Here is a 24,839-nt window from a genome sequence, read left to right on the forward strand (position 1 = left end):
TACTCTTCTCCCAACTCTCCAGGATCCAGCTCCCCGGGATTGGGACCCCAGCTCTGCCTTCCGACACACACACACACACACACATAGATTTGGGCAAATTGCTTAAAAACATGTATATTAGGCAAAACTGCACAGAACTGGGTATATTAGGAGAATTGTGCAGAAAAATGCACATGGCTTGTCATGCAGACTTTTTAAAGAAGTTGCAAAGTGAAGTAGAAATGGGTGATCTGAACTTAATACTGGAAAGAATATGAGAAACAGAAATTGACAGATGTGTCTGTCTCTACTGTCAGCAACATATGTTTAGCAGGGAACAAAGTAGAGGTACATTGTGTAAGCAGAAAATTACCTTCTGGTTCCAATTCCTCAGTAATTTCAGTTTCATCCCCTGAAGTAGCTGAGCTCTGGTCGGCAAACTGACCTTCAGAGAGCTGAGAGAGATCCTCATGTTCCTGTTGAAACTTGCCTACAAGTTTTCCTGCTGGGCTGTCTGCTTGCGTTTCTGGTATGACCTCAAGTAAAATGAGGATGGTAGAAACATTCATGCAAGGTACTTATAAAGCATTTTTAAAGCTATTGTAAGCATTTAATTTTATACAAATTGTGTTTTTAACCTTAAAGGGTTGTATCTTACCAAGTCCTACTCAGAGTAGACCCACTGAACTTAATAGGCCTGAATGAGCCACGACCATTAATTTCAATGGGTCTACTCTGAGTAGGACTAGTGTTGGATACAACCTGTTGCCTGTTACTTTAAGATATGATTTCCAACCTGCCTAATTTGACAGCTGAGGTTTACGCATCTCCTATAAAAGTGTTCTGAAATCTAAGGGGAAGTCCCACTTGCTTGCTGAATAGTTGATATATACAAAAGCAACCTAGTGTTAGCAGCAGGTTAGGTGTATAGGAATTTCCCACCGTTCGCTCTCATGTTAGGAATGTTTTGTGCTGTGAATGCAACTTCTAACTTGGACAGTGGCCCACAGCGGAAGCGCTATGGAGGCTGAGTCCATGAACTCTAATCTATTTTGGCACTGCACTCTTGGTTCTTTAATATATAACATGACATGTCTTGTAAACCTGTATAAAGCCATTCACTAAAGCATTCAATTTGCAATGCCTAGCTTTTTCCTCTTCCCTGTAGAATTTTTGCCACTCATTTCAGAGCTGCTTGAGAAATGAACAAACCAGGGGGAGGGAGTGGGGGAATTTCTTTCTCTCCCGTAACGAAGAACAACTGGCCTAATCTCTTAACCTTCCTTGTATATGGTTGGTCTGCTATCAAAATGGAGAGGACAGAGTTACTATAGCTGCAGCATCCTCACCCATCCCAGGCTAGTAGAACTGCTGAGATCCCGCAATCACTCTAGACGCAAAGGTTTAGAATATTTAACCAAGCCACTAGAACATTGCTATTAAACACTGTAGACAAGGCATGTGCCATTTGGAAAGTCATCCAACATACATTCCCTGTACCCAGATACAAAATAATGGCTTCCGACAACCCCATCAGCTACTCACAAGGTATAACTTAGAGGTGGGGGACCTGTGGTCCTCCAGACATTTTGGACTACAACTGCCATCGTCCTTGACCATTGGCCAGACTGGCTGGGCTGATGGGAGTTCAGTCCAACAGCATCTGACAGGCCTACAGGCTCCCAATCCCTGGTATAGTTCTCTAAGACTAAATTCAAATTCCAAACTGAATGCATTGATTGCACCATCAATATGCTTTCAGCTCCACATAAAATTAGAAATAAAAACTTAAAACTACTGAAGTTTAAATCGCTTTGTACCTGCGGAATGTTTGAAACAACAGGCCTTTCACCTGCAGTTTTCTGCTCAGTCTCTTGATCTTCTTTTTCAGGAATGGGACTCTAGGTTATTAGGAATAAAATACAGAAAAGAATACACTCAAACGTCAGTCTGTAATGTCGCTTGGTTTAAGGTGTTTTGCTGTGCTGGAGCTATGATCTGAAGAGCAACTAGGGTCTTCATGCTCCATGCATGCTAAGGAAACCTGATACCCCACATGGTGATACGCATCTTCCTGCTGAATGTGACAAAATTCCCTATTATTAAGGTACTTGGCAAAAGAGTTTGGGAGGGTAATTTGCTTCTCTGGGACCCCCTTTTGCCAATCCTCAATTTTGGGGGGGATGGGGCCTTAAGATCATGTAGTCACTTGGTAGAAAAGGGAGAGCTATTTGAAGAGCCCACTTTATGTTGCTTGAAGAAATGCGCTTTGTACACAACAATTAAAGAAGTCCAGACTCACTGGATTTGGCAGTGTGGCCACATCTACAAATGACACTTTCTTCTCTGCTGCAGCCGGGCGATGTCTTGGCTTAGGCTGCGGCCTCTAAGGAACCAAGAGATTTGAGTCAAAAACTAGCGACATCACAAAAGTTAGTAATAACCCAGTTTGTAAGGTAATTTTGTTGACTCAGAATGGTCAGTTCATATACAAGGTGACAACTGTCTACCTCCCTTCCCCTTGAATTTCTTCTCCAACTCAGAATAGTAAAAGAGCCTGGAAGGTGTAACTCTAAATACTTTCTAGTCCAATCTATTGAACTGGGAAGCACTGTAAACTTCATTCCTCGCACTCGGGAACCAACCCCATAGTACCTCCGTCTTGCAAGGATACAAACTCAAGTTTATTGGCCCTCATCCAGCCCACCAGAGTCCAGGCACCGGTTTCCAGAGTCATTTTCAGAGAATAGCACTGGGTCTTTTGGCCCCCTGGCAGTTGTGATGTGGGGTGCTGCAGGGTACCATCTTGTCCCCAGTGCTGCTTAACATCTATATGAAGCCATTGGAAATGATCATCAGGAGATTTGGGGCAAGGTATAGGAAGTACGCTGATGATAACCAACTGTATTCCTCTGTAATATCTGAATGGGCTCAGGCACATCCGCTGCCCCTGAGATGTCAACTACACACCCCAGACTGCCTGAAGAATCTACTGGAAGGCTTCACCGCTGCAATAGTTCCTCAACAGGGAAAAGGGGAAGTGGAAGGATTGTGGCTCAGGGGCAGAGCATTGGCTTTGCATGCAGAAGGTCCCATGTTTAATCTCCAGCATCTCCAGCTAGGACTTGGCTAGATGGGCTACAGCTTCTGATATTTCTATGCTGGGCAACTCATGTGGGGACTGTGAGAGTCCCAAACTTTTTCATGCTCCCAATGATATCACAACACAGTGTGATGGGGGTCTTCAACTAGAAAAGTCCAAACTTAAAAAAAAGAGAGAAAAGAATTCATACCCAACCAGAACTGAGCCTAGAACAGATCAACTGAGAACAGCTTATTCTGCATTAGGTCAGGGAGAAGCTTTGCCCATCAAAATGTTTCAGTATCATATAGTTATAAAGATAATTTATTTCTGCACATTTGTCTGGGTTTCTTTATTTTTTAAAAAAAGAGACATTGGGATCTAGTAACTGAAAATTGCGGTGGGTGGCTAAGAGTTGGATCACCTTTTCATTTTGTTTGAGCACACACACGCATGCAAGAAATCCTTAAATGATATACCATTGCTGCCGATGAGAAAGGAACCAGGACTGGACCTTCTCCTTGCCCTTTCACTGGTCTCTCATTCTGGATGTAATCTGCTAGGTCCGCTGCAGCAATCACACCAGCTGGTTGGAGGTAGGCAAACTTCCACTTTAGTTCAATACTAACTGTACCAGTGGAGTGGCCTTCATAATCTGTTAGCTCAAAGGTACCTGAAATTAAGTACAAGAGCAAACCTATGTGTTGGTCTTCTTAATAGTCTGTATGTTGGCTAGACACCATCTTGCTAATGCTAAGCAGGTCTAGGTCTGGGCAGTGCCTGGGAGCCATGTGTACACTACCTTGGGGTCCATGATGAAATAAAGGAGGGGTATAAATGCATAAACTATATTAGACAAAGTGAATGCACTCTAATAGAACGAAACAAGCAGTAATTTCACAGCAAGGCCACTTGAAGTCTAATTAGCTACCACAGCAGCCAGGGCCGGTTCTAAAGGGCGGCCAGGTTGGGCACTGGCCCGAGGGCCTCGGAGCTACAGGAGCCCCTGAGGGGCCATCCGCCCCTCCGTGCGCGCTCCCACAGCCCCCCCCACCCGTCTAGTCTTTACCATTGCCCTTAATGAAGATGGCGGCCACAGCTTCCCTAAGGTATTGAAGCCACTGCCGCCATCTTAGTTGATGGCAGAGATGTGCGTGCATAGCACGCATGTGTGCCATCAACAAAGATGGCGGCGGAGGCTTCATTCCCCTTAGGGAAACTGCAGCCGCCATCTTCATTAAGGGCAATGGTAAAGACTAGACGGGTAGGGGGGCTGTGGGGGGCGCATGCACGCACACACATCCACCCACTGGGGGGCCAGGGCAAGCTGATGCCCAAGGGCCCCCACATGCCTGGAGCTGGCCCTGACAGCAGCTGTGTGGTACACTGGCACATCAGCTAGCATGGAAGAGGGTAATCAGCTTTTCTCATAATCCACAAAGGCCGTAGCTCAGTGGTAAAGCATTTGCCTTGTCGGAAGAAGGTCCCAAGGTCAATCTCCGGCACCTCCAGGCAGGCCAGGGAGAGACTCCTGCCGGAAAAGCACCCTGGAGAGCCACTGCCAGCCGGTGTAGACAGTGCTGAGCCAGATGGGCCAGCGGCCTGACTTCATATGAAGCAGCTTCTTATGTTCCTACATGCGTACCTGTAAGTAAGCCTCGTATTTTTTCCTGATGGAGCTTACTTCCAAGTTAAGTGGGCTTAAGAAAGCGGCCTTAGGGCACAACACATTTAGAAGCTCTGTTGTACAAGCCACATGAGAACGGATGGGACCTGTTCACTATTCTTGAACAACTGCTGTTCGTTTCAGTGGAGGCTGGGGAGAGAGAACGGCTGAGTGAACCGTGGTGGAAGTTATTTAACGGATTCAAAAATGACAGAACTTCTATAATGTGGATGCGATGTCAAGTAATGCGGGCTAGCGAAAAAGCAATGGATGAGTTAAGCTTGGTATTTCAACTAAATATACCATTTGAATTTTTTTGGGGGGAGGCGTTAGTGAAAGGGGCAAGTTCTTACCTGAGATGTATCTGTCATGAGCTAATGAGATTAAAGGCACATTTGCTTTTCCTATATAAATCCCGTCTTCTGTTTCGCTGTCATCAAAAACATACAAACTCAAGGATTCAGATTTTAGGTAGCGGTCGAGGTCCGCATTCATTGGCACTGGGAAGCACATGTGATCAGCAAACTGTGGGTGGTTGCTGCTGGGAATGATGGGGGTATCGTGGTCCGCAAAGTCAAACAACTTGTAGACAACATAAGGATTTGGCTGGACGTTAGTCTTTCGGCACCGTAGATTGTTACAACATTTTATGGTAATGTGGAGTTCATTTAAGTTTCCATCAGCTGAAGCATTGACTTGGACAGGACTGAGCCCTGCCTGTTTTAACAGGAAAGAGAAAGAAAAAGGCTAATTAGGCTAAGACAAACTCAGACATACCAGCAAGTTGAAATTCACACAAAGATTGAACTGACATGCCAGCTCTGATGAACTGGACTAGGACTGTGGAGAGGCATGTTCAAATCCCTAATTAGCTCTGAAGCTTGTGGGTTGATCCTGGGCTGGCTAATATACCTCAGGTGGTTGTTGTGAGGTTTAAAGGGGAACATACCCCTCCCCCCATGTTAAAAGTCACATACACTGCTTGGAGCTCCTTGGAAGGAGGGAAGAATAAAAATGTAAGTCACTAATAGGCAAAAAACCTTGCAGTTTAAGAATGTACATATAGCCCACAGATATTTCTATCAAACTTTAAAAAACAGGGAAATTGGGCAGCTATAGTGAATGCACCAGGGGAGCAGGAGACCTGACCTCCTCTCTGAGATATTGTACTGCCCTACAAATTTGTCAAAATGTAAACACAATTTGGGTTGGTCTTTCACAGTCCAATCCACTTGCTGTGTAGCATAAGAACATAAGAAGAGCCTGCTGGATCAGGCCAGTGGCCCATCTAGTCCAGCATCCTGTTCTCACAGTGGCCAACCAGGTGCCTGGAAGAACTCTCATGGCTGTATAATAAATGAACAAACTCACTCTAGCTGGTGTATTCTAAGGAATCTAAAACATGACTTCTACTCCAGCGCCTTCATTTTCTGATGGGCAGAGCAATGGGTTTCTCCACGTCACTTTCTTAAGCCAAGAGCAGGAGCAGCAAAGGGAAGGCAGAATTTTTCTAGCTAAACTGCTGGGAATGATGCCATGAAAGCTGGGTTTCCAGGAGAATCTAGCCCCGCAATCTCAAGAAGCTGGTAATCCCTGTTTTAAACTAAGGAGGCCCACAAACAGAATCTTGCGTTTGTTTCTTGCTGGTTCAGAAGTCCTTTCCTCCTTATCTCCGTTATCTCCTCTGGGGAAACTGGTGACCCGCCATAAACACTGGTATACTCTGTTGTAAGAGCATAAGAAGAGCCTTCCTGGATCAGGCCAAGGACCCATCTTAACCAGCACTCTGCACCCATAGCAGACAAGCAGATGCCCACGGGAAGCCTGCAAGCGGGACATGAGCACAACAGCACTTTCCACACTTGTAATTCCCAGCAACTGGTATTCAGGAAATACTCCCTTGGACAGTGGAGGTGGAACAGAGCCATTGTGGCTAGTAGCTGTTGATAGCCTTACCCTCCATAAACACTGTTATACTCTGTTGTCTCCCCAAGACTCCCTTCCTCACAGTCTCCTCATAGGATCCATGCTTGGAGGTTGTTAACACAGCTACATCCTATGTTACTGAATCCTTCTATAATTAACGTACACATGGATTTTTGGCCAAGATGATAAATCTCTTTGACTTGTGGTATCATCCGGGACATGTTAGAACAGATCTATGAGTTCACATCTAGGCAAAGGATTTAAGGCAAAACCAGAAATTCCACAAGAGCTGACCCTCGTGGAACAAAAAAATATAAAAGCAAAATGCTATATGAAGTGAAACAGAACTAAGGAAACAATAAAGTTAATAAAAGCAAATCTAAATTCTTCAGCTTACCTGGTCCTTTAGATTCGTGGCTATGTATCCAAGGGCTTTTGCCCGCTCCTTATACAGCCTGATTGCCTGGTCCATAGGAACTCTTAACTTGACCCAGTATTCCACAGTACCATAGTTTCGGATGCCTTGTCCAACTCCTAAACATCAAATATATGATGCATCACACACAATTAGAGGGTCAAGTGTTTTAGCTTTCAGACATGTAAAAATCACCAACCATTACAGCAGTCAAAACCCAGATTCCAGACGTCTCTTTTTCAACTCCTATTTCGTCAACAAATGCAAATACTTCGTTTTATGGATAGAACAACTAAGAGACCCCAGAACAATTTACACAATATTAGGTAATAAAACATTCCATTAAAGCAGAGAAAATCTCACCCTCCACAGTAAAATCTGTCAGTAACACTGAACTTTGGAAAACTTAAATGAACTGTTAAGTAACCTTTGCAGGAGATCTGACAGGGTACTAATTTATTGAACAAGATGTTTAGCAAAAGTGAAAGAGGTTGCTGGGACACTAGAGCTCTGTACATACTGTCTCAAAAAGATCACAATTTTGGCACAAAAAAGATTAAAAATGGATGTTATTGATTTGAACTGTACTATCAAGAGAGTTGTCTGTTTATGCTCCAGATTTCATTTAAACCCTGATGCTGTTGTGATCTACAGCTCTTGGATCGCTCCTTGTATTTTTGCTCCAGTGATGGAAGCTAGCCCTACCTCCTGCTTAATCATGCTTTAGAGCAGGGATGCAACATATATGGCCCTCCAGATGTTGCTGGACTAAGCTCCCATCACCCTCAACTATCGGGCATACTGGCTAGGGCTGATGGGAGATGGAATCCAACATCTGGAGGGCCACAGGTTCTCCATCTCTGTTTTAGGGGTTGGTAGTATTATCCCTGCAAAAGTTCTTAGTGTAATAACTAACAGGAGCACAGTGTTTTATGCTCAACAGAGAGGTGCATCAGTGCACATGCGAGAGTCTTATCTGTTGTGGTGCTAAAGGTTATGGAAAGCTAGGGAGCCTCTTCCTTGATGGTCCTTAGACATGAAGAGAAAACTGGTCCTCCCCCCCCCTCCGGGGTTCTATAAGTGATTTCTTACTTTCCTGATCAAAGTAATTATTTGTAAAGAGCTGCAGTTAAGTCTATGAGCTAAAGCCTGTACAGTTCCCTTTAAATAAATATACCAGCAACAGATTGAGCTGGTTTCAGAATGCAAACTAATTCTGATTTACAGGTAATGGGATTCATGCTTTCAATCAGCTAATATTTTTAATGCTTTTTATGTTATAGTGTGGCTGTGGTTGGGGGATAAAAATCCATCACAAACCATCAATAGCCAATAAATACGTAGGCTGTAATGGGAATTTGACATTTTCATGGGTTTTATTGAAACAAAACTTTAGCCTGCACCTTGAATGTTCTGACAATAAATTGACAAATCCATAATTAACAGAAACATCTGTTTATCTTCTTTGATGTCTTTTTGCATTTTGTGGTGACCTCAAATCTACTGATCTGCATGACAAGTGCTTCCTGATCTACTAACAAAAGCATTTATTGTTAAGGCCCTAGGGTATGGTTTGAAGGCACATAAGGCCACTACCTTGCTGAAGCTAAGCAGGTCTAGGTCCGGTTAGTGCCTGGACTAGTGACTGCCCAGGAACCACATCACCTTTGATTCCACAACAGAAAAAAAACAGAACATAAATGTAAGAAAATAAAAATAAATTTAGCTATCCCGTTCAGGCTACTGATAATGTACAGTGTACATTAATGGTGCCCTGAATCAGAATTTTCTGTTATCTTCAGAACTCACAGTGCCTCATCTTGTGTACCCAAGGAAGTCAGCACATAGTGATTGCTGTATAATGTGTGAAAAGACACTAATTCATTAAGTATTTTCATGGAAGTTCACAGAACTTAAATGTAACTACACAAGACTGCAATAACTGAGTCTCCCCTTTCTAATGTGAAGAAACACTCAAATCACAGAACCAAAGTCTGGATGGATTTCACAGAATCATAGAATAGTAGAGTTGGAAGGGGCCTACAAGGCCACTGAGTCCAACCCCCTGCTCAATGCAGGAATCCAACTTAACGCATACCCAACAGGTGGCTGTCCAGCTGCCTCTTGAATGCCTCCAGTATTGGAGAGCCCATCACCTCCCTAGGGAATTGGTTCCATTTTCATATCGCTCTAACAGTTAGGAAGATTTTCCTGGTGTTCAGTCGAAATCTGGCTTCCTGTAACTTGAGCCCATTATTCCATGTCGTGCACTCTGGGATGATCAAGAAGAGATCCTGGCCCTCTTCTGTGTGGCAACCTTTCAAGTACTTGAAGAGTGCTATCATTTTTTCCCTTAGTCTTCTCTTCTCAAGGCTAAACATGCCCAGTTCTTTCAGTCTCTCCTCACAGGGCTTTGTTTCCAGTCCCCTGATCATCCTTGTTGCCCTTCTCCGAATCCATGCCAATCTGTCTGTAACCCTCTTAAAGTGCAGTGTCCAGAACTGGATGCAGTACTCAAGATGAGACCTAACCAGTGCCAAATAGAGGGGAACTAATACTGTATGTGATTTGGAAGCTATACTTCTGTTAATGCAGCCTAAAAAAGCATTTGGCTTTTTTTGCAGCCACATCACACTGTTGGCTCATATTCAGCTTGTGATCAGCAACGATTTAGACCAGGGATAGGCAACCGGTGGCCTTTCAGATGTTGTTGGACTTCTAGTTCACCCATCAGCTCTAGCCAGCATAACCAATAGTCAAGGAATAATGGGAGTTGGAGCCTAGCCACATCTGGAGGGCCACAGATTTCCCATCCCTGATTTAGACAATCATATGCCCTGTCACATGCTACTTTCTAAATGTGCATATTCCTTTTTAATGCAGCATACCTGGAATAGTGATCAAATACACAACTGCAGCCAGTGCAAGTTGGTCCATTAGGGTGAAAATGGCAGTGCCCCACCAACCTCAGCCTGCTCTCAGCCAGCCCCCACCTGCCTGACTTTTTACTTACAACCAGGTCAGGGTGTGGCATTGCATGTCAAGTTCCTTCTCCTTCATCTCAGTGTTGCCCTTGTAGAACTCAGCAGGGAGGAGGATAGGGACATAACTAGAATACGCTCTGTCACTGGCTGTACCTCCACCTACTTCCTGCGTACCTGTCTTCTGTCTCACCAATTCCAAAGGGCACCAGTCACTATTAAACAGAGCTCAATATTGCAACATACATAATGAAGACCCACCAATTAACATGGCAGAACCGTAGATCCTGCCATTCTTCTCCAATATTTCATGGAATCTCAGCTGGCAGGCTGCTGCTGTCTTGAAGTCCAAGCCATAGGCATGATGGATCTCAAGAGTGGCGGAGTTTTTCTGCACATACTGCAAAAAGAAATCATCCACACGTACGAGATACTGAGAAGTAAAACTGTAGGCTGGGCTAAGGCCCTGAACGACTGGGGTTGTCTGTAGTTCAAAATCATAGAATGCATAGGTGCAGAACGTTGCTGGCTCCTGATCGCCGAAAGACTTTGCAGCTTCTGCAGAAAATATTACTTTGCTGATGTGAATTTCAAACAAGTTTTCTCCTCGTTCTAAGTGAGCAGTTTCATCAAACTCATCAACTGGATCGTCCGGCATGATTTCTGTTTTGAATTTGTACTGTTTGGTACCATAAGCAATATCCTTCAGCTGGGCTGGAATGCAAAACAATAAGAAGTGGATGTCACTCAGTTTATTGGAATTCATTTCCTCTCTGTGTCTTCTGATGATTCCAGTTGTTATCTCCCCTGTGATATATGAAGGTGAATACATAGTATACAGCAGAGGTTCCCAATCCCCCCCCCAATGGACCACTTAAAAATTAGTCTTGTTGGACCACTTAATAGTTTTTCCACCTGTTGTAGCAATTGTAATGCATTGCTGGTAGGTGTTGAATGATTTTTAATTGTATTTCTATTGCTTCCTTTACTTCTTATTTATTGCATTTTATTGAATTCAAATTATAAAACAATAAAAATATAAGAAATTAAAAAATACAATTAAAAATCAATATGAATATTTAACGTGATGGATGTGCTCTCTTGTCCTCAGCCACAAATCCATAGATATGTCACCGACCACTGAATGAATCTCACAAACTACTGCTAGTTTGCAGATCAGAATTTGGAAATCCCTGGTATAGAGCACATTATAACCAGAATCATCAGTAATATTACAACAGTTAACATGCCTCCTGCTCCATAAATCTGTAGGCACAAGTATTTTTTTTTAAATCAGATATTCAGCTGGTCTGCAGGTGAATGTGAAACACTGAAGAGAACAGCAGTAGACTTTTATGCTTTTAATCCCATAAATCGCCCTATGGACGTGAGTGAGCAATTCTCTCTCAATGTCAGTCCCTCTGTAAGTACAATGAGAAAAATACAGCCTAATAGTGCCATTTGTGATGACTGAGGAAAAGAGGGCTCTGCTATCTACACAATCATTATTCTGTTCTTATACAACTCATGGGGGACAGCTAGGATTAAGTCTATATATACAAGACTTAGCTAGCAGTGAAATCTATTTTCCTACATCCTGTACAACTGGGGTCCCCAATGCGGTGCCCATGTGTGCCACAGTGCCCACAAAGACCTAGTATGGCACTTGCACAAGGAAGACACAACATTCCTTCCAAAATCTGCCTTTGTGAGGATTTTCTTTCTTCTCTGTGGCCAGTTCCTCCTAGCTGTGGCCAGACTTCTATCAGGGTGAACATGCTCCTTTGTTCACATCTGACTGGAGGCCAGCATTGGATGATGCCCTGCCTTCTGTCTGGACGCCGCCCAGAGGACAGGAGCTGTACAAGAATAGGAACACAGGAATATGCCTAATACCAGGTCAGACTACTCAGCCCACATCATCTGCCATGACTTACTAGTCTTCAGTCTTCGGAGTCTCAGGAAAGTGTTCTTTTACATCACTTGCTATCTGGAGATGCCATGGACTGGAGTGCTGGTCTCACCTGAAAGGCGGTTTTACTGGAGAAGGTGATTTTACTGGATGACAGTCCATCAAGTGGCAGAGATATGTAATTCCCCACCTGCATCAATATTTGGATTTACGCTGGGCTTTCTTCCCTGAGTTCTTGTGAATCTGTTGGTAGGCACTGAGAGGACAGAACTAGGGTAGGCTGGTGGGTCTTGAACCTGCAAGGATGTCTAAAGTTCACTAGAGATAGATCCTACTAGGGCTTCTTTCATTTGTGAGTAGACCTCCGGTGTCAACTAAAAAACTGTCAAGGATGGAGGGGCTGCTGCTATGGCTGGGGCGCCAAACAGGGAGAGAAGCCTGGGCTGGCTGAACAGGGAGAGAGGACCCATCGGACTCCAAAACAGAAGGTTGTGCAGCAAAGACCCCAAATTCCTCACTTGAAGATGCACGCAGGAAATCAAACAACTCTGCCACTTGATGGACTGTCATCCAAGGAAAATGGACCTGGTTCATCCCATAGAATGTAACTTTCGATACCAATGGAAGCCCTACTGATTTCAGTGGAGCTAACTAATGAATAAGTGGAAGCCGATCTCAGATCTCCACTTTTCCACCTTCCAAATCTATCGACTAGGTATAAATCAAAAATCAACCTCTAAAACAGTTCCTGCTATTAAAGCCAGAGTTCTGACCAGCGTACCTTCCAGTTTTCGGATACGTGCAGCCCTAACGTCAAGAAGATGGACGTATTGTTCTAGTTTTAACTCATAATCTTGCCGCAAAGCCTCCATCTTCTGCGTCACAGATTCTACTTCTGCCTAGTGATGTAAAGAAGAGGGTGAAACAAACACTCTTTGGGTAGAATGCATCCCTTATTTGTGTACAGTTTGTATGGAAAGTGCTTATGTAATGCGATGGGATGAGACTGAGGTGTTGTTCAGATGATATTTTCTTTGGCGTTAATTCCGGGGTGGGTGGGGGAAAGAGACTGACAGTAGGCCTCAGGCTTCTGCACTTCTCCCAATTCCGTTCACTGCAGGAAAATGTGAATGCAGAGACCCAGAACTGAAGATTTCACTGACTCACTACAGTGGGCCATGTTCTACTTTATTGTGTCTTTTATCGTGAACCTCGATTCTCTCTCATTACCCTGATTTTACAAAAAATTCCTGGCAGAGATGATGCATGATGGAGTATCTTCTGTCTGATCGGCATCCTCCGGTCACAGTTAAAGTGGCCAGTTTTTGTGCAGCGGCCATTATATGCCAGAGGCAATGATAAATCAAAAGCACATAGGCTTTATAACTGGCTTTTTATCAGAATTTGTTTAGTTTTGTGGATGTCTGAATTTTAATTATACTCTATTGTTTTAACTCTGTGATTTATATGCTGGTCTTTGACCATAATAAATTTACTACTAAGTCCTCCAATACAGGAACAAAGGCACATAGCCTTGTCAGAGCTTGGAAAAGTTCCTTTTTTGAACTACGACTCCCATCAGCCCAATCCAGTGGCCATGCTGGCTGGGGCTGATGGGAGTTGTAGTTCAAAAAAACGTAACTTTTCCAAGCTCTGAGCCTTGTACTGAGTAAGATCGCTGGTCCATCTAGTTCAGTTTTGTCCTCACTGACTGGCAGTGGCTCTCCAGGGTTTCAGGCAGGAGTCTCTCCCAGCTCTGCCTGGAGATGCCAGGGATTGCACTTGAGACCTTCTGCAAGCAAGGCAGATGCTCTACCACTGAGCAACAGCCTTTCTCATTGCACCATGAAGCAGAGTGAACAACCAAACCAGGAAATTCTGTGTTCAGAGTCTACCTGACTCGGGGTGATAGAGTCTGCTTAATTAGGGGAAGAGCCGTAGCTACTGAGCTAGAAAACACCGTGGATCCTCTGTTCCTAATGAGGGAGTGCCATGGGTGGAGAGTATGAGAGCAAAGACCCATGCCTGATATTTTTATCCTGGTATAAGACATAGTGAAAATATAATCTGAACAAAGCCCAGAAAGGGAAAACATTTATTTTATGGTTGTTTGTTCCATAAATCCTTAATCCCATGTTATTTCTTCTCTTCATTTTTTTTTTAAATCCTTCTGCTTGGCTTCAGAGGATTATAGTGCAAAATCTCAGATTCATTAATCTTAATATATCAGATTCTAAAAAAATAAAAATAAAAATAATGACATAGATAGCAGCAGCCAACTGCACAGTGTGAGAATTAAATACCTGATAGTCTTTGTTAATTTTATGCTGTACAATTAACATATTGCGTGTCTTTTCAAGTTCTTGAACAGTTTCTGCATGGGTTGCTTGGAGCTCACGCATTGAACGTTCCAAGTCCTTATGGATGTCATCTTCCACTTTCTCCAAGAATCTGAGGTCTCCGCTTGTTTGCTGCCTACGAACCTGAGCCGCGAAAGTTGACAGCTTTATAATAAGTTAGCTTTTTGTTTTTTAAAGAAAAGTTTCATTTTAATCGAAACAGATGGACCTCTCACTTTCAGGTGTTAAAATAAATCCATGCTTGGAGACCCATCTTGTAAATTTATCAGTGCTCACTGGGAAGAAATGAAAGTAACTCAGAACCACTTAATAATTTACTTTCCAGCCTGATCCTAAGTATCTTTGTTCAGAAGTAAGATGCAATGAGATCATTGGGATTAATTTCAACAAGAGCTGGTACTGTAAGTCACACTGTAATGGAAGTTACTCCCAAGTAAGTGGCAGAGTACTGCAGCCTGAGCTACAAAGCAGGAAGTCCCTGGTTCAAATGTCACCTTTGCCACAAACTCATTCAGTAACTTAGGCAACTCACTCTTCCTCAGCCTCAACCCTCCCATTTTCAACATGTATATAGTAATACTGACCTAGCATACAGGGTTGTTATAAGGATCACAATGAGATAATGAACACTGCATCGTGTGTGAAATATCCCTTAAGTACCAGTAGCCAGTCTCAACAGAAGTAACAGGCGATTTTTAGCCTATTACACTCTCACTACTGATGTTAAAATTAGCCTAGCAAAGCTAGAAATATTAAAAGAAGAGCAGGCCAAGGGCCCATCTAATCCAGCATCTTGTTCTCACAGTGGTCAACAAGATGCCTATGGGAAGCCTGCAGCCATGAAAGATTTCCCAGAGATGGCATCAGTGAAAGGTGCAATCCTAAGCACTTTGATAAAAGAGTAAGCACTACTGAATAAACTAGGATATACTTCCGAATAACCATGCATAGTGTTTTGTTGTTAAGCATATCAAAATAAAATCTTACTCTCTGGACTCGTACTACTGGATGAGATTTGGAAAGAAGCTATTTCTTCCATACATAACAACAACAAAAAAGCAAGGCTTTGACCATTCCACAAATCTAGCAGAAATGTTATGTTTTGAATGGGGAATTATTCTATACAGCTCTAATTTCTCACCTCTCCATTTCCCTCTCCATCATAGGAGCCATTCTCCTATGGTACTCTTTTCCATACAGTGGGTAGAGATGACATAATAATGTGGTATTATCACCCTTGTTAGATATGACTACTGAACTTTGCATGCACTTAAGGTTTTACACAGAATTGTCACACACACAGAACCTTTTGTGTTTCATGGCTATTTGGACCCAATGTAAACATTTTTTCTCTGTATTCTGTGTGTGCATATGTGTTATGCTGCATACATATACAAGATATATTATACATATACAGACACAATTATATACAAACATTTTTCTTCTTTTGGCAGGGGTGGGAGAACGAGAGAGAGCAGGTGGATGGTAAAATTGTGGTCCTCACAGATGGAGAGTAGAACAAGGAACAGGGACAAACAGTACTCTCCAAGAAAAAAAAAGTGACATTGATATGGGATGGAGTGAGAAGGAAGAGGGCCCCAAATGAACATTCAGCCTTCGGGCTCTGAGTCTTATAAAAGGTCTGCTCCAACTGTTTACTATTATCTGTGCAAATGCATGATTGATCTGTAATTGTTCAAAAAAAACCCCAACAACTAAAAATGCTACAGGCAGGGGAAAAAATATTAAAAATCATTTAAGGCAAGGAACCAAACATTTTTTTCATTATTTTCTCCTCCACATTGCTGCAATTCTGTTGCAAACAGCTGAACTACAAAGTAGGTGCAAGAGGAAAAATGCATTTCCTCTTATAGTGCTTTTATAAATAAGCAAGTAGCAGGTTTTCAGGTACAGGGAAAATGCTTATGTTTCCAGAATGTAACATTTTGGTTTTACATCTGCTTTTATATCCCTTCAGAATTATTTTGATATCCTTCAGAATCTGTAAACAAAAAGTTGTTTTCATCAGACCTGTAGTGGGACAAGGACATACCAATTGTTTTCACTCTAAAAAAAAAAAAAAAAAAGGAGAAGAGAAGTTTAAAGCAAATCTATGCAGGCTTAAGGTTAATCTACTTTTGATGTTGCAGTGAAATATGTACATAACCTTTAAAAAGTTCTACTCTGCCATCTTTTTTGTCTGCGTCTACTGCTTTTCTGAAATTGAACAGTGACATATCAAATTTATACAAACAAGAAGCATTAGCTAGCAAAAGCAGCACAAGAACAGACTTTCCTGAAAAGCCAGGCGTTGAGAGTATTGGAGAGCTGGCGGGGGGTGGTGGTGGAAGGCATATGACAGTTTCTGCAAGTTACCTTGATAAGCATGAGGGCCTCGCTGAGTTCGGCCACATCAACGTCGCTCTCCTGAAACAGAGACAGTCAAAAGGATGGTGTTGTTCAATGGGAATGAATAATGGAGTGAGACACTGAGAATACACAGTGCATTCGAGCTAAAACATGACATTTTGCTGGGTATCATGAATAAATAAACTCTCTCATGTCTCTGCATTCTTTTGCTTTGGTTCTTAGGAAAGGAGCATTTGCATGATACATAAAATATAGAAAAGCTTTCCCTTTCCCCATCATTTTCTAAAGAAGTTCACCTTGCTGAAAAACGTCATGCGATTCTTCAATTCATCCAGCTGTTGCTTCTGCTCCAGATAGTGCAACCGCAGCTGATGGTTCTCCTGTGCCAGCTTTTCATTTTGGTCTTCAAAAGAAATATATATGTACATATACACATTCTATTTTAATCTAGCTCAGCCCTAAAAACTATCATCATAGTCTTCCAATCTACTTTAATTGCAGCATATATATTTATTAAAGACATTCAAAAAACAAAATGCATTTCCACTTCTTTTCTATCTATCAAATGGGATTCAGAGAGCCAACAGGAAAGTTCTACCCATGCAAGGAGCATGCATGCAGGGCCTTTTGAGGTCTCATTGACACATCCACACTCTAGCCCTCCCCTGCCCATAGCCCGTCAAGAATAAAGAGATTCTACAGAGCAGCTTCTCATTGCAACATGAACACCTGCACTGGATCTCAAAATCCCTGCTGAAAGCATACAAGTGTGTTTAGGCATGCCCATGGGATTCTAGTTTGCCCACAAGCTACAGCTTGACTGCTAAAACTTTCCCTCCTGTCCATGCAGCAAAGTCTACTTGATGTATGGCCCAACTTCCTGGCTCTGGAAGGGCTAGGGGGCTGGAGCGAGAAATCCATCAACACTGTGACTTGCAGGGCTCATGCACTTATTTTATCCTCATAACCACCTGTGAATTTGGCAACATGGGATTTACCCTTATGGCACTGGTGTGTATTTGCACACTTTTACTGCAGAAGCAAAAAACCAGATCTCCCTTTCTTACATGTTTTACTCAACGTGACGAGGTGCAAAAAAGAGGTGGTAAAATGAACTGTACCATTTCAGGCTGCAGGTAGGGGAAATCCTGTGCTTGAATGCTCCCTTGCAGATATAAGTCCCTGGAAGAAGAAAACTAGAAAAGCAAGGAAGAGGAGGACAAACCTCTCTCCCTGATGTGCTAGTATTTATTTGCAAAGACAGGGCATTTCTACCCCTTTTCTTTTTTAAAAAGACAGAAAACTGGCACCCATCACCACCACTACTTGCATCCTGAAGTGATACTATTTACCACCTTAGCCCAGGTGCAACAGAATGAAGCAGTAGAATGGATCAAACCATTTAAAATGGCAGACAAGGAAGGATCATTAGCAGAAAATGAGAAGACCAGGGGGCTAGACCACTCTTCACGTTATGCTTTTTTTTGGGGGGGGGGTTTCTTGTAGAAAGTGGTTTGCCTTTGTTATATGAGCGACCATTCAACAATATATTTTCCTACCTACAACCTGAACTGGTTATAATGGATTCTACCATCTCACTCTGTTGCATGTGTGAAGACCAGTCCTTGATACATGTCCTTTGGCCATTCAAGAACAAAACAAAGGATTGCATCTAATTAAACCATACTCCGAATAGAGCCATCAAAATCAATGGTCTTAAGTTACTCATGTTCATTAATTTCAATGAGTCTACTCTGAGTATGACTTAGTTGGATACAACGCAAAGTTTGTACATCATCATCATCACTAGTCCTCCTCCTCGTCCTCCTCACCATTCACCGGGAGATACCAGGTAGGGTCAGAATAATATAAAATACATGAAAACAGTTCAAAACAAATTATGGTCTTAAAATATATATATCTCAGGCGCCAAAGACCAAGGTAAAAAGATGCGTCTTCAGCATACAACGAAAGCTATACAGTGATGTGTCCAGATGCTCCACTGTGGGAAGGGAATCCCACAACTTAAGGGCTGCCAGAGGATGCCCTCTCCTGGTCTGCCACCCCGCAAATTTCTGAAGGCAATGGAACTACCATGAGCGCCCCTTCTGCCAGTTGCAACACCTGAGAAAGTCAGTAGGGAAGGAGGTGGTCTTTCAGTTATTTGGGGCCTAAGTCGTACAGGGCTTTAAACACAAGCATGAGCACCTTGAATTGGGCCTGGAAACGAACTGGCACCCAATGTAGCTGTTTTAAAACAGGGGTTACATGAGATCTAAATGGAACCCCAGCTGTTGTCTGCTGCATTTTGGACTAGTTGATGTTTCCAAGCCATCTTTGTGGGCAGCCCCACGTAGAGCGCATTGCAATAATCCAGCCTAGACGTTACCAGAACATGGAGCACTGTGGCCAAATCATCTGTCTAAAAGGGGCTGAAGCTGGTGAACCAGCTGCAGCTGGAAAAACGCACTCCTAGCCACTGAGGCCACCTGAGCCTCCAGGTTGGATCAAGGAGCATCCCAAGATTGCAGACCTGATCCTTCCAGGGGACTGCAACCCTGGCCAGGACAGGCTGGCTCTCCACCTCTCAGACCTGAGAACTCAGGACACATAACATCTCTGTCTTCATATAAGGACTACTAGAATGTACCCATAGAAGGATGCTCTGATTTTATCACATCAAATTAAAGGATATCATTTTTCTCCAGAGCCCAAATAATATTACATTACCTTAAAGAAGAGGTAGGACCAGTGGATTAATCTACAATTGATTTTATTTATTGACTGCAGCAACAATATGTATGTCCGAGTCCTGGAAAAGCTACACATGTCCCACACATTTATGATTGACTATAGACAATCTTGGAGACAGCACTAAGGACCAAACTGACTTGTTTTATAAGCAGTTATAACGTTACACAGACTTTTGGAATTACAAAGTTCATGTCAATGGGCAATTATATATCCCCCTCCCCAAAAACCCTCCTATGAATTACTTTTACGTCTCAACTGGTTTGTTAAGGTTTTTTATGTATAGTTTATTAGGGTTTTCACATTACTACAATAAATCAGTACACTCCTTATTCCCTTCCCATCTCCTCTACCATCTTTTGCCTCACGCACTTTTCTTTTTCTTTACATATTCATTTCTGATGTTCAGGAGTTTAACATGTTATGCTGCGTTCAGGTTCATATGCTCAAAAATACCTCTACAAGTATATCTTATTTTCTTAACTTGCACTAAGTCATATTTGCTATTTTAAAATATTATTCTTAATAATAATAAAAGGCATGTAAATAAAGAGGCAGAGGTATTATAAGGGAATGCAAAGAAGTCTTCCAGAGATAGGCCATGTGTTTTCAAATGCATTTTAGTTAGGACAATGCTCACGCATTGCATTGATGTGTAACTAAGGACAAGGAATAAAACAACAGCATATTCTGATTTCACCTAAGCATTATTTCTGTTCTGCCTTCCCAGAATGACAATCAATATAAATAATGCCCGAGTCTTTATTGATAGGTCAAGTTTGGGTAACTAGGTTCATAAGTTTATGAGTCGGGGAAGGGATAGGTGTTGACTGAGAGATAAATGCTTTATTGATCTGTTTCTCGATCTTTTATGCATCGTATCTTATAGATTGGAGAGTTTTCTCCGCTGACATTTAGTCTGTAGTTCTACAGTTACCTTTCTATACTCTGGTTGTTTGATTTTGCTTATTTTGGCCCATTGTTCTTTCCTTCTATTAATTGCACTTCTTGTCATGCTTCTTTAATAGAACTTCATAAAAACATTTTTAAAATAAAAACAAAAATGCCCCTCTTTTTACTATATTTTTTATGCATTCTTTTTCTAGAATGGATACAGAGAAACAATTATAGGTTTATAAATACACAGTCAATCTGCAACCATTAGCTTAAACCATTTCCTTTAGAGTCATCAAGAGGTAAATTGAGTGTTGTTCAAACCAGAACAGACCAATTGAAATTAATGAACAATCATGTTCATTAATTTCAATGGGCCTACTTTGAACAGGGCTACCAATGAATACAACTCTGAATACATGCATCCTTTAGCCAAGAGGAGAAAATAAATTTCCATTCACTTAATCTTTTAAGATCTTTTCTATTCAACCCTTAGAATATTATTTATCAGTTTTGCTACCTGACACCCATCCCCAATCCAGCCAGCATTTTTTTTCCGAAATAGCCAGACAGAGAGGGGAAGCTTGGCATTCCAAGTATACATATATTTCAGAGATATATCTTCTAGATTTCTTATATCACCATTATCTAGACCAGATAGATATAATTATTTGAAATTAGGGGTGACTTGGGCTGTAATCTATGATCTAATTTAAGGGGAGGATAATAATACAGTACTTTGAAGACCCCCCATCACAAAGTATTATGCAAGCTTGTGAGTTGAGTCTGAGTTGAGTCTGAGTTGAGTTTCAGGGCTGAACATTAGGCAAGCAAGCAAAGAAACAAACAAAGGCACTACGGGGATGGAGAAAAAGGTATTTGTGAACATGATAGGACTCTTAGTTTGCAGATCAGGGCTGTGGAGTCGGAGCCGTGGAGTCGGAAGCAATTTTGGGTGGAGTCGGAGAAGACTCCGGCTTCAAAATAAAAACTTATATTATAACAATATATGGTAAACAGGGCTGTGGAGCCGGAGTTGTGGAGCCGGAAGCAATTTTGGGTAGAGTCGGACAGGAGAAAAATAGAGGAGTCGGAGTCAAAGGTTTGGTGTACCAACTCCACAGCCCTGGTGCAGACTGTAGTAACAACCTTAAGATGGTAATATTCTGCTTTGTTCTGTCTCTGTGGAACTCTGCTTATGGAACACCACAGCTACTTGTGCTTTTGGTCTAACTTAAACAAGATTCTGCACTGTGCATATGAAGCATTTGCTTGCTCATATAAAAAGAACAGGGATTTAAGAAAACAAAGATTAAGGTAATCTACTTGTAAAACAAACAGCTGCCAAAAGCCGTTTGTGCTAACACCATCATCTGTCATCAATATGCACAGGGTACTGACCTACACATTCATGTTGGAAAAGAAAAGGGGAAAAAATAATTGGAAAGAAAGAGGCTCTTAAGCCTGCAATTAATTTAAACATTAAACTGCTTTTAAATGTTCTAACCCAAAGGATCACAAAACCTGAAACTAATCTGCACATTGAACAGGGAGCAGGGGGGTGCAGGAAGGGGAAGCAAGCAAGAAACCAAAACAGTTCTGTGCGTTATCTAAACAAACACATGGGCATTTTCAAAGGGCGGTCTACCAATGGAAAAGTGAAGGCCCAGATGAGAGACAGCAGAAACAAGCAGGATTTGCAAAAGCTGCGTCTGTGGAGAAACTACCTGCCTCCGAGACCCACTCTTTTATCAACACCCTACCCAGCATCTTTGTCCATGGTCCATATGCTGTTCCCGTGATGCTTCTGTTTTGTGCACAGAAGACAGAATGTTGGGATTTCTGGTTTGGATATTTTTGTTTGCTTGTTCAAGTCGCTAGTCCTTTAATTGCTGGGACAAACAGGGAGAAAAATGGCACTTCTGTGGCCGAAAGACTCAGAAATCACTTTCCATCAAAGCGACCCTCAAATCCAACGGGTTGCATCTGATGTTAGTCCTACTCAGAGCAGACCAACTGACTTTATCGGGCATTACTTCAATGGGTCTACTCTGAGCTGGATACAACCCATTATATTTTAAAGCAAGAAGCTTAACAACCAATCCCTCTTCTCAGGGAACTGTAGCTATGTGAGTAGAATAGGGGGTCTCCTAACAACTCTCAGCATCCTTAAACTACAGTTCCCAGGATTCTTTGGGGGAAGCCATGACTGTGTCAAATGGGATAACACTGCTTCAAATGTACAGTACAGAGGGGGTCCTAGGGTTCAATCCAATGTAGCCCTAAGTAATGTGTTCTGTTAATGCAAGGACTTGCGCGACAGAACACCCTCCCGCCACGCACCCCCTAAATCTGTTTTGGATGATCCCCCAACCCTCTGGAGCAGATTTGGGGGGGGGGGGCGGAGAGGAAGGGGAAAATGTTCTGTCATGCAAGTGTAAATCCTTGTGCTAATGGAACAAGTGCATTGTTAGTGCCTGGGCCAAGGCAGCTTCTGATGTTCCCTGGGGCTCTGCCCTTATTCAGTCAAAATAAGAAAAACTCGCCTGCACACCTCGCAACTTCCTTTACAGAAATATACCTCGTTCTGCTTTCATTCTGTCCAGGATGTCGTTCTTATCTGCTAAATCAGACTTTAAAGCAGCCTCAAGCTGAGCAATCTGCAGCTTCAGCTGCTGCTCCTTTAACTTCCATTGCTGGTCATGGGTCACGCCAAAGGCACTGTGGAATTGAAAAGAGGGGGGGGGAATATTAAACACCAACATATGGCATGCAAAGACCTCTTAGAAATCAGCTTCAACAGAAAATAATAAAGAAGGGAGGCAAGGGGGGTGGGGAGAAAGAGCACTTTTAGTGGCAAAGATCACTGTCATCATGTCTTAGGAATTAAGCAAACATATGCTGGTCTGCTGCTGTTGAAACCGAGGCGCCTTTCTCAGGCTGTGGTTATGGAACATGAAAGGGTTTGTGGGATGAGCAATGGGGCTGGCCTCAATTTAGAGCTCCAGAGCCAGGAGAACTGGCAACGCACGGATGTTTGTGGGGACTCGGAAAGGAATTTGGAGGCCTGTTCCAGAGGAATGCGCTACTCGAAACCTCAGCGACAGACTCCTAACACGACCATCCTTTCCACATACAAACCTCTTCGTGTACAGCCCTACGATGACCCACCTGGTCCATTTTAAAGAACTAGGGAGGGACGCCCAGAGGTAGCAGCCTGTCCAAAGAAATGCTGGCTGCAAAAGAACGGCAGTTCACAGAATGGAAAAAGGACCCTCTGAAATGTATTAAAAATCTTTGCACTCTTAAGCTGACTTTATTGCCTTAGACCAAAAGCTTGCTTTGTTAACAGGAGAAAGAAACCAGGAACAGAAGATGGCGTTTAAAAAAGAAGAAAAATGGCTCAGAAAGCTTTTATCAAATCTTCACCAAATGATTCACAGCTCAAAGCCCAGCATGAACGGAGTGTGCTACTACTTAACGTTCTTGCATTACAAAATGAGGAGCTCGTAAAGCTCAAGTTCCAGCAAACATAGCAGCCAAAGTTCAACGTTAAGGGAGTTCTGCAGTTTTGGAGGCATCTTGAAATTTCATCAATGGTTTGGAAACATCTCGCAGGTCCAAGAGGGGCATTACGGTAGGGTTTGACTGCCTCGTGCAAAAGTCCAGAGGGGTTATTAGCTCGGCTTTGTCATAGATGCCTTCCAAATAATCCTTGTTCAAATTATTCCCCAGATTTTGGAGTTCAAAATTAGCAGGTTACTAAATGGAACTGATGAATTAGTAACCTTCCACTGGTCATTTTTTTATTATTTCTGCATGTTCTACAGAGCACTGAGCATGCTCAATTTGGCACAACTTTTTGGCCCTTCACTGCACTTGCCTCTCCCCCCACTCCCCCCTGCTTGCCCCATTCATTACCAATGTTATATGCGGACACTGATATAAAATCATCTTGGATGCATTGGTGAAAGACTGCAAAAAGCAACACTGATGGGACTGTATGGACAATTATATCAAGATTCTCTGGGTGTGCATTTTTACTAACTTGCAAGCGTGCTGATCTAGAAATGTTCCTAGTTAAATTACGATGGGGGGGAGAGAGAGAAATTCATTCTTACAAAACCTTTTAATAGACTGTGTGTCTATTAAACCGATTTTCTCCACCAGATCTCAAGGTGCTATAGTTTTACATACTCTTTCTTTCTTTCTTTCTTTCTTTCTTTCTTTCTTTCTTTCTTTCTTTCTTTCTTTCTTTCTTAGAAAAGATCAGTTCATATAATAACTTTCTTTTCTTAATCTCCTGCCTCATACATTCAGTTGGGGCAGCAATGAAATGGTATGCATGAGCTCTTCCTCTTTATCATACAGAAAGCCTTCAGTGCAATTCAGTTCTTTTTGTCCATTTTGTAATCTTAACATTGATAAGGCTTTTAATCGAGTTTTGTTACCACTTTTTTGGATGCTGCCTTAACTGCAATCCTACATCTGTCTACTCAGAAG

General features: G+C 42.4%; 1 protein-coding gene across 4 annotated transcripts in view; it reads right to left on the minus strand.

The window, feature by feature from the left end:
* RPGRIP1L (RPGRIP1 like) overlaps nucleotides 1-24,839 on the minus strand; it is an 89,389-nt gene that overhangs the window by 38,711 nt on the left and 25,839 nt on the right. For 3 of the 4 annotated variants that reach the window (XM_061593990.1, XM_061593994.1, XM_061593992.1), the window contains exons 10-21: nucleotides 22,918-23,057; nucleotides 16,988-17,094; nucleotides 16,698-16,748; nucleotides 14,265-14,444; nucleotides 12,743-12,860; nucleotides 10,311-10,763; nucleotides 7,051-7,187; nucleotides 5,081-5,444; nucleotides 3,541-3,734; nucleotides 2,282-2,365; nucleotides 1,800-1,880; nucleotides 353-515 (exon numbers count right to left, since the gene is read on the minus strand). In XM_061593990.1, coding sequence (XP_061449974.1) covers nucleotides 353-515; nucleotides 1,800-1,880; nucleotides 2,282-2,365; nucleotides 3,541-3,734; nucleotides 5,081-5,444; nucleotides 7,051-7,187; nucleotides 10,311-10,763; nucleotides 12,743-12,860; nucleotides 14,265-14,444; nucleotides 16,698-16,748; nucleotides 16,988-17,094; nucleotides 22,918-23,057 — 2,072 coding nt within the window. The remainder of the gene's footprint in view (nucleotides 1-352; nucleotides 516-1,799; nucleotides 1,881-2,281; nucleotides 2,366-3,540; nucleotides 3,735-5,080; nucleotides 5,445-7,050; nucleotides 7,188-10,310; nucleotides 10,764-12,742; nucleotides 12,861-14,264; nucleotides 14,445-16,697; nucleotides 16,749-16,987; nucleotides 17,095-22,917; nucleotides 23,058-24,839) is intronic. The other variant, XM_061593991.1, reaches the window with a different exon arrangement.

Source organism: Rhineura floridana, chromosome 13 (assembly GCF_030035675.1).
Source record: "Rhineura floridana isolate rRhiFlo1 chromosome 13, rRhiFlo1.hap2, whole genome shotgun sequence".
NCBI lineage: Eukaryota > Metazoa > Chordata > Lepidosauria > Squamata > Rhineuridae > Rhineura > Rhineura floridana.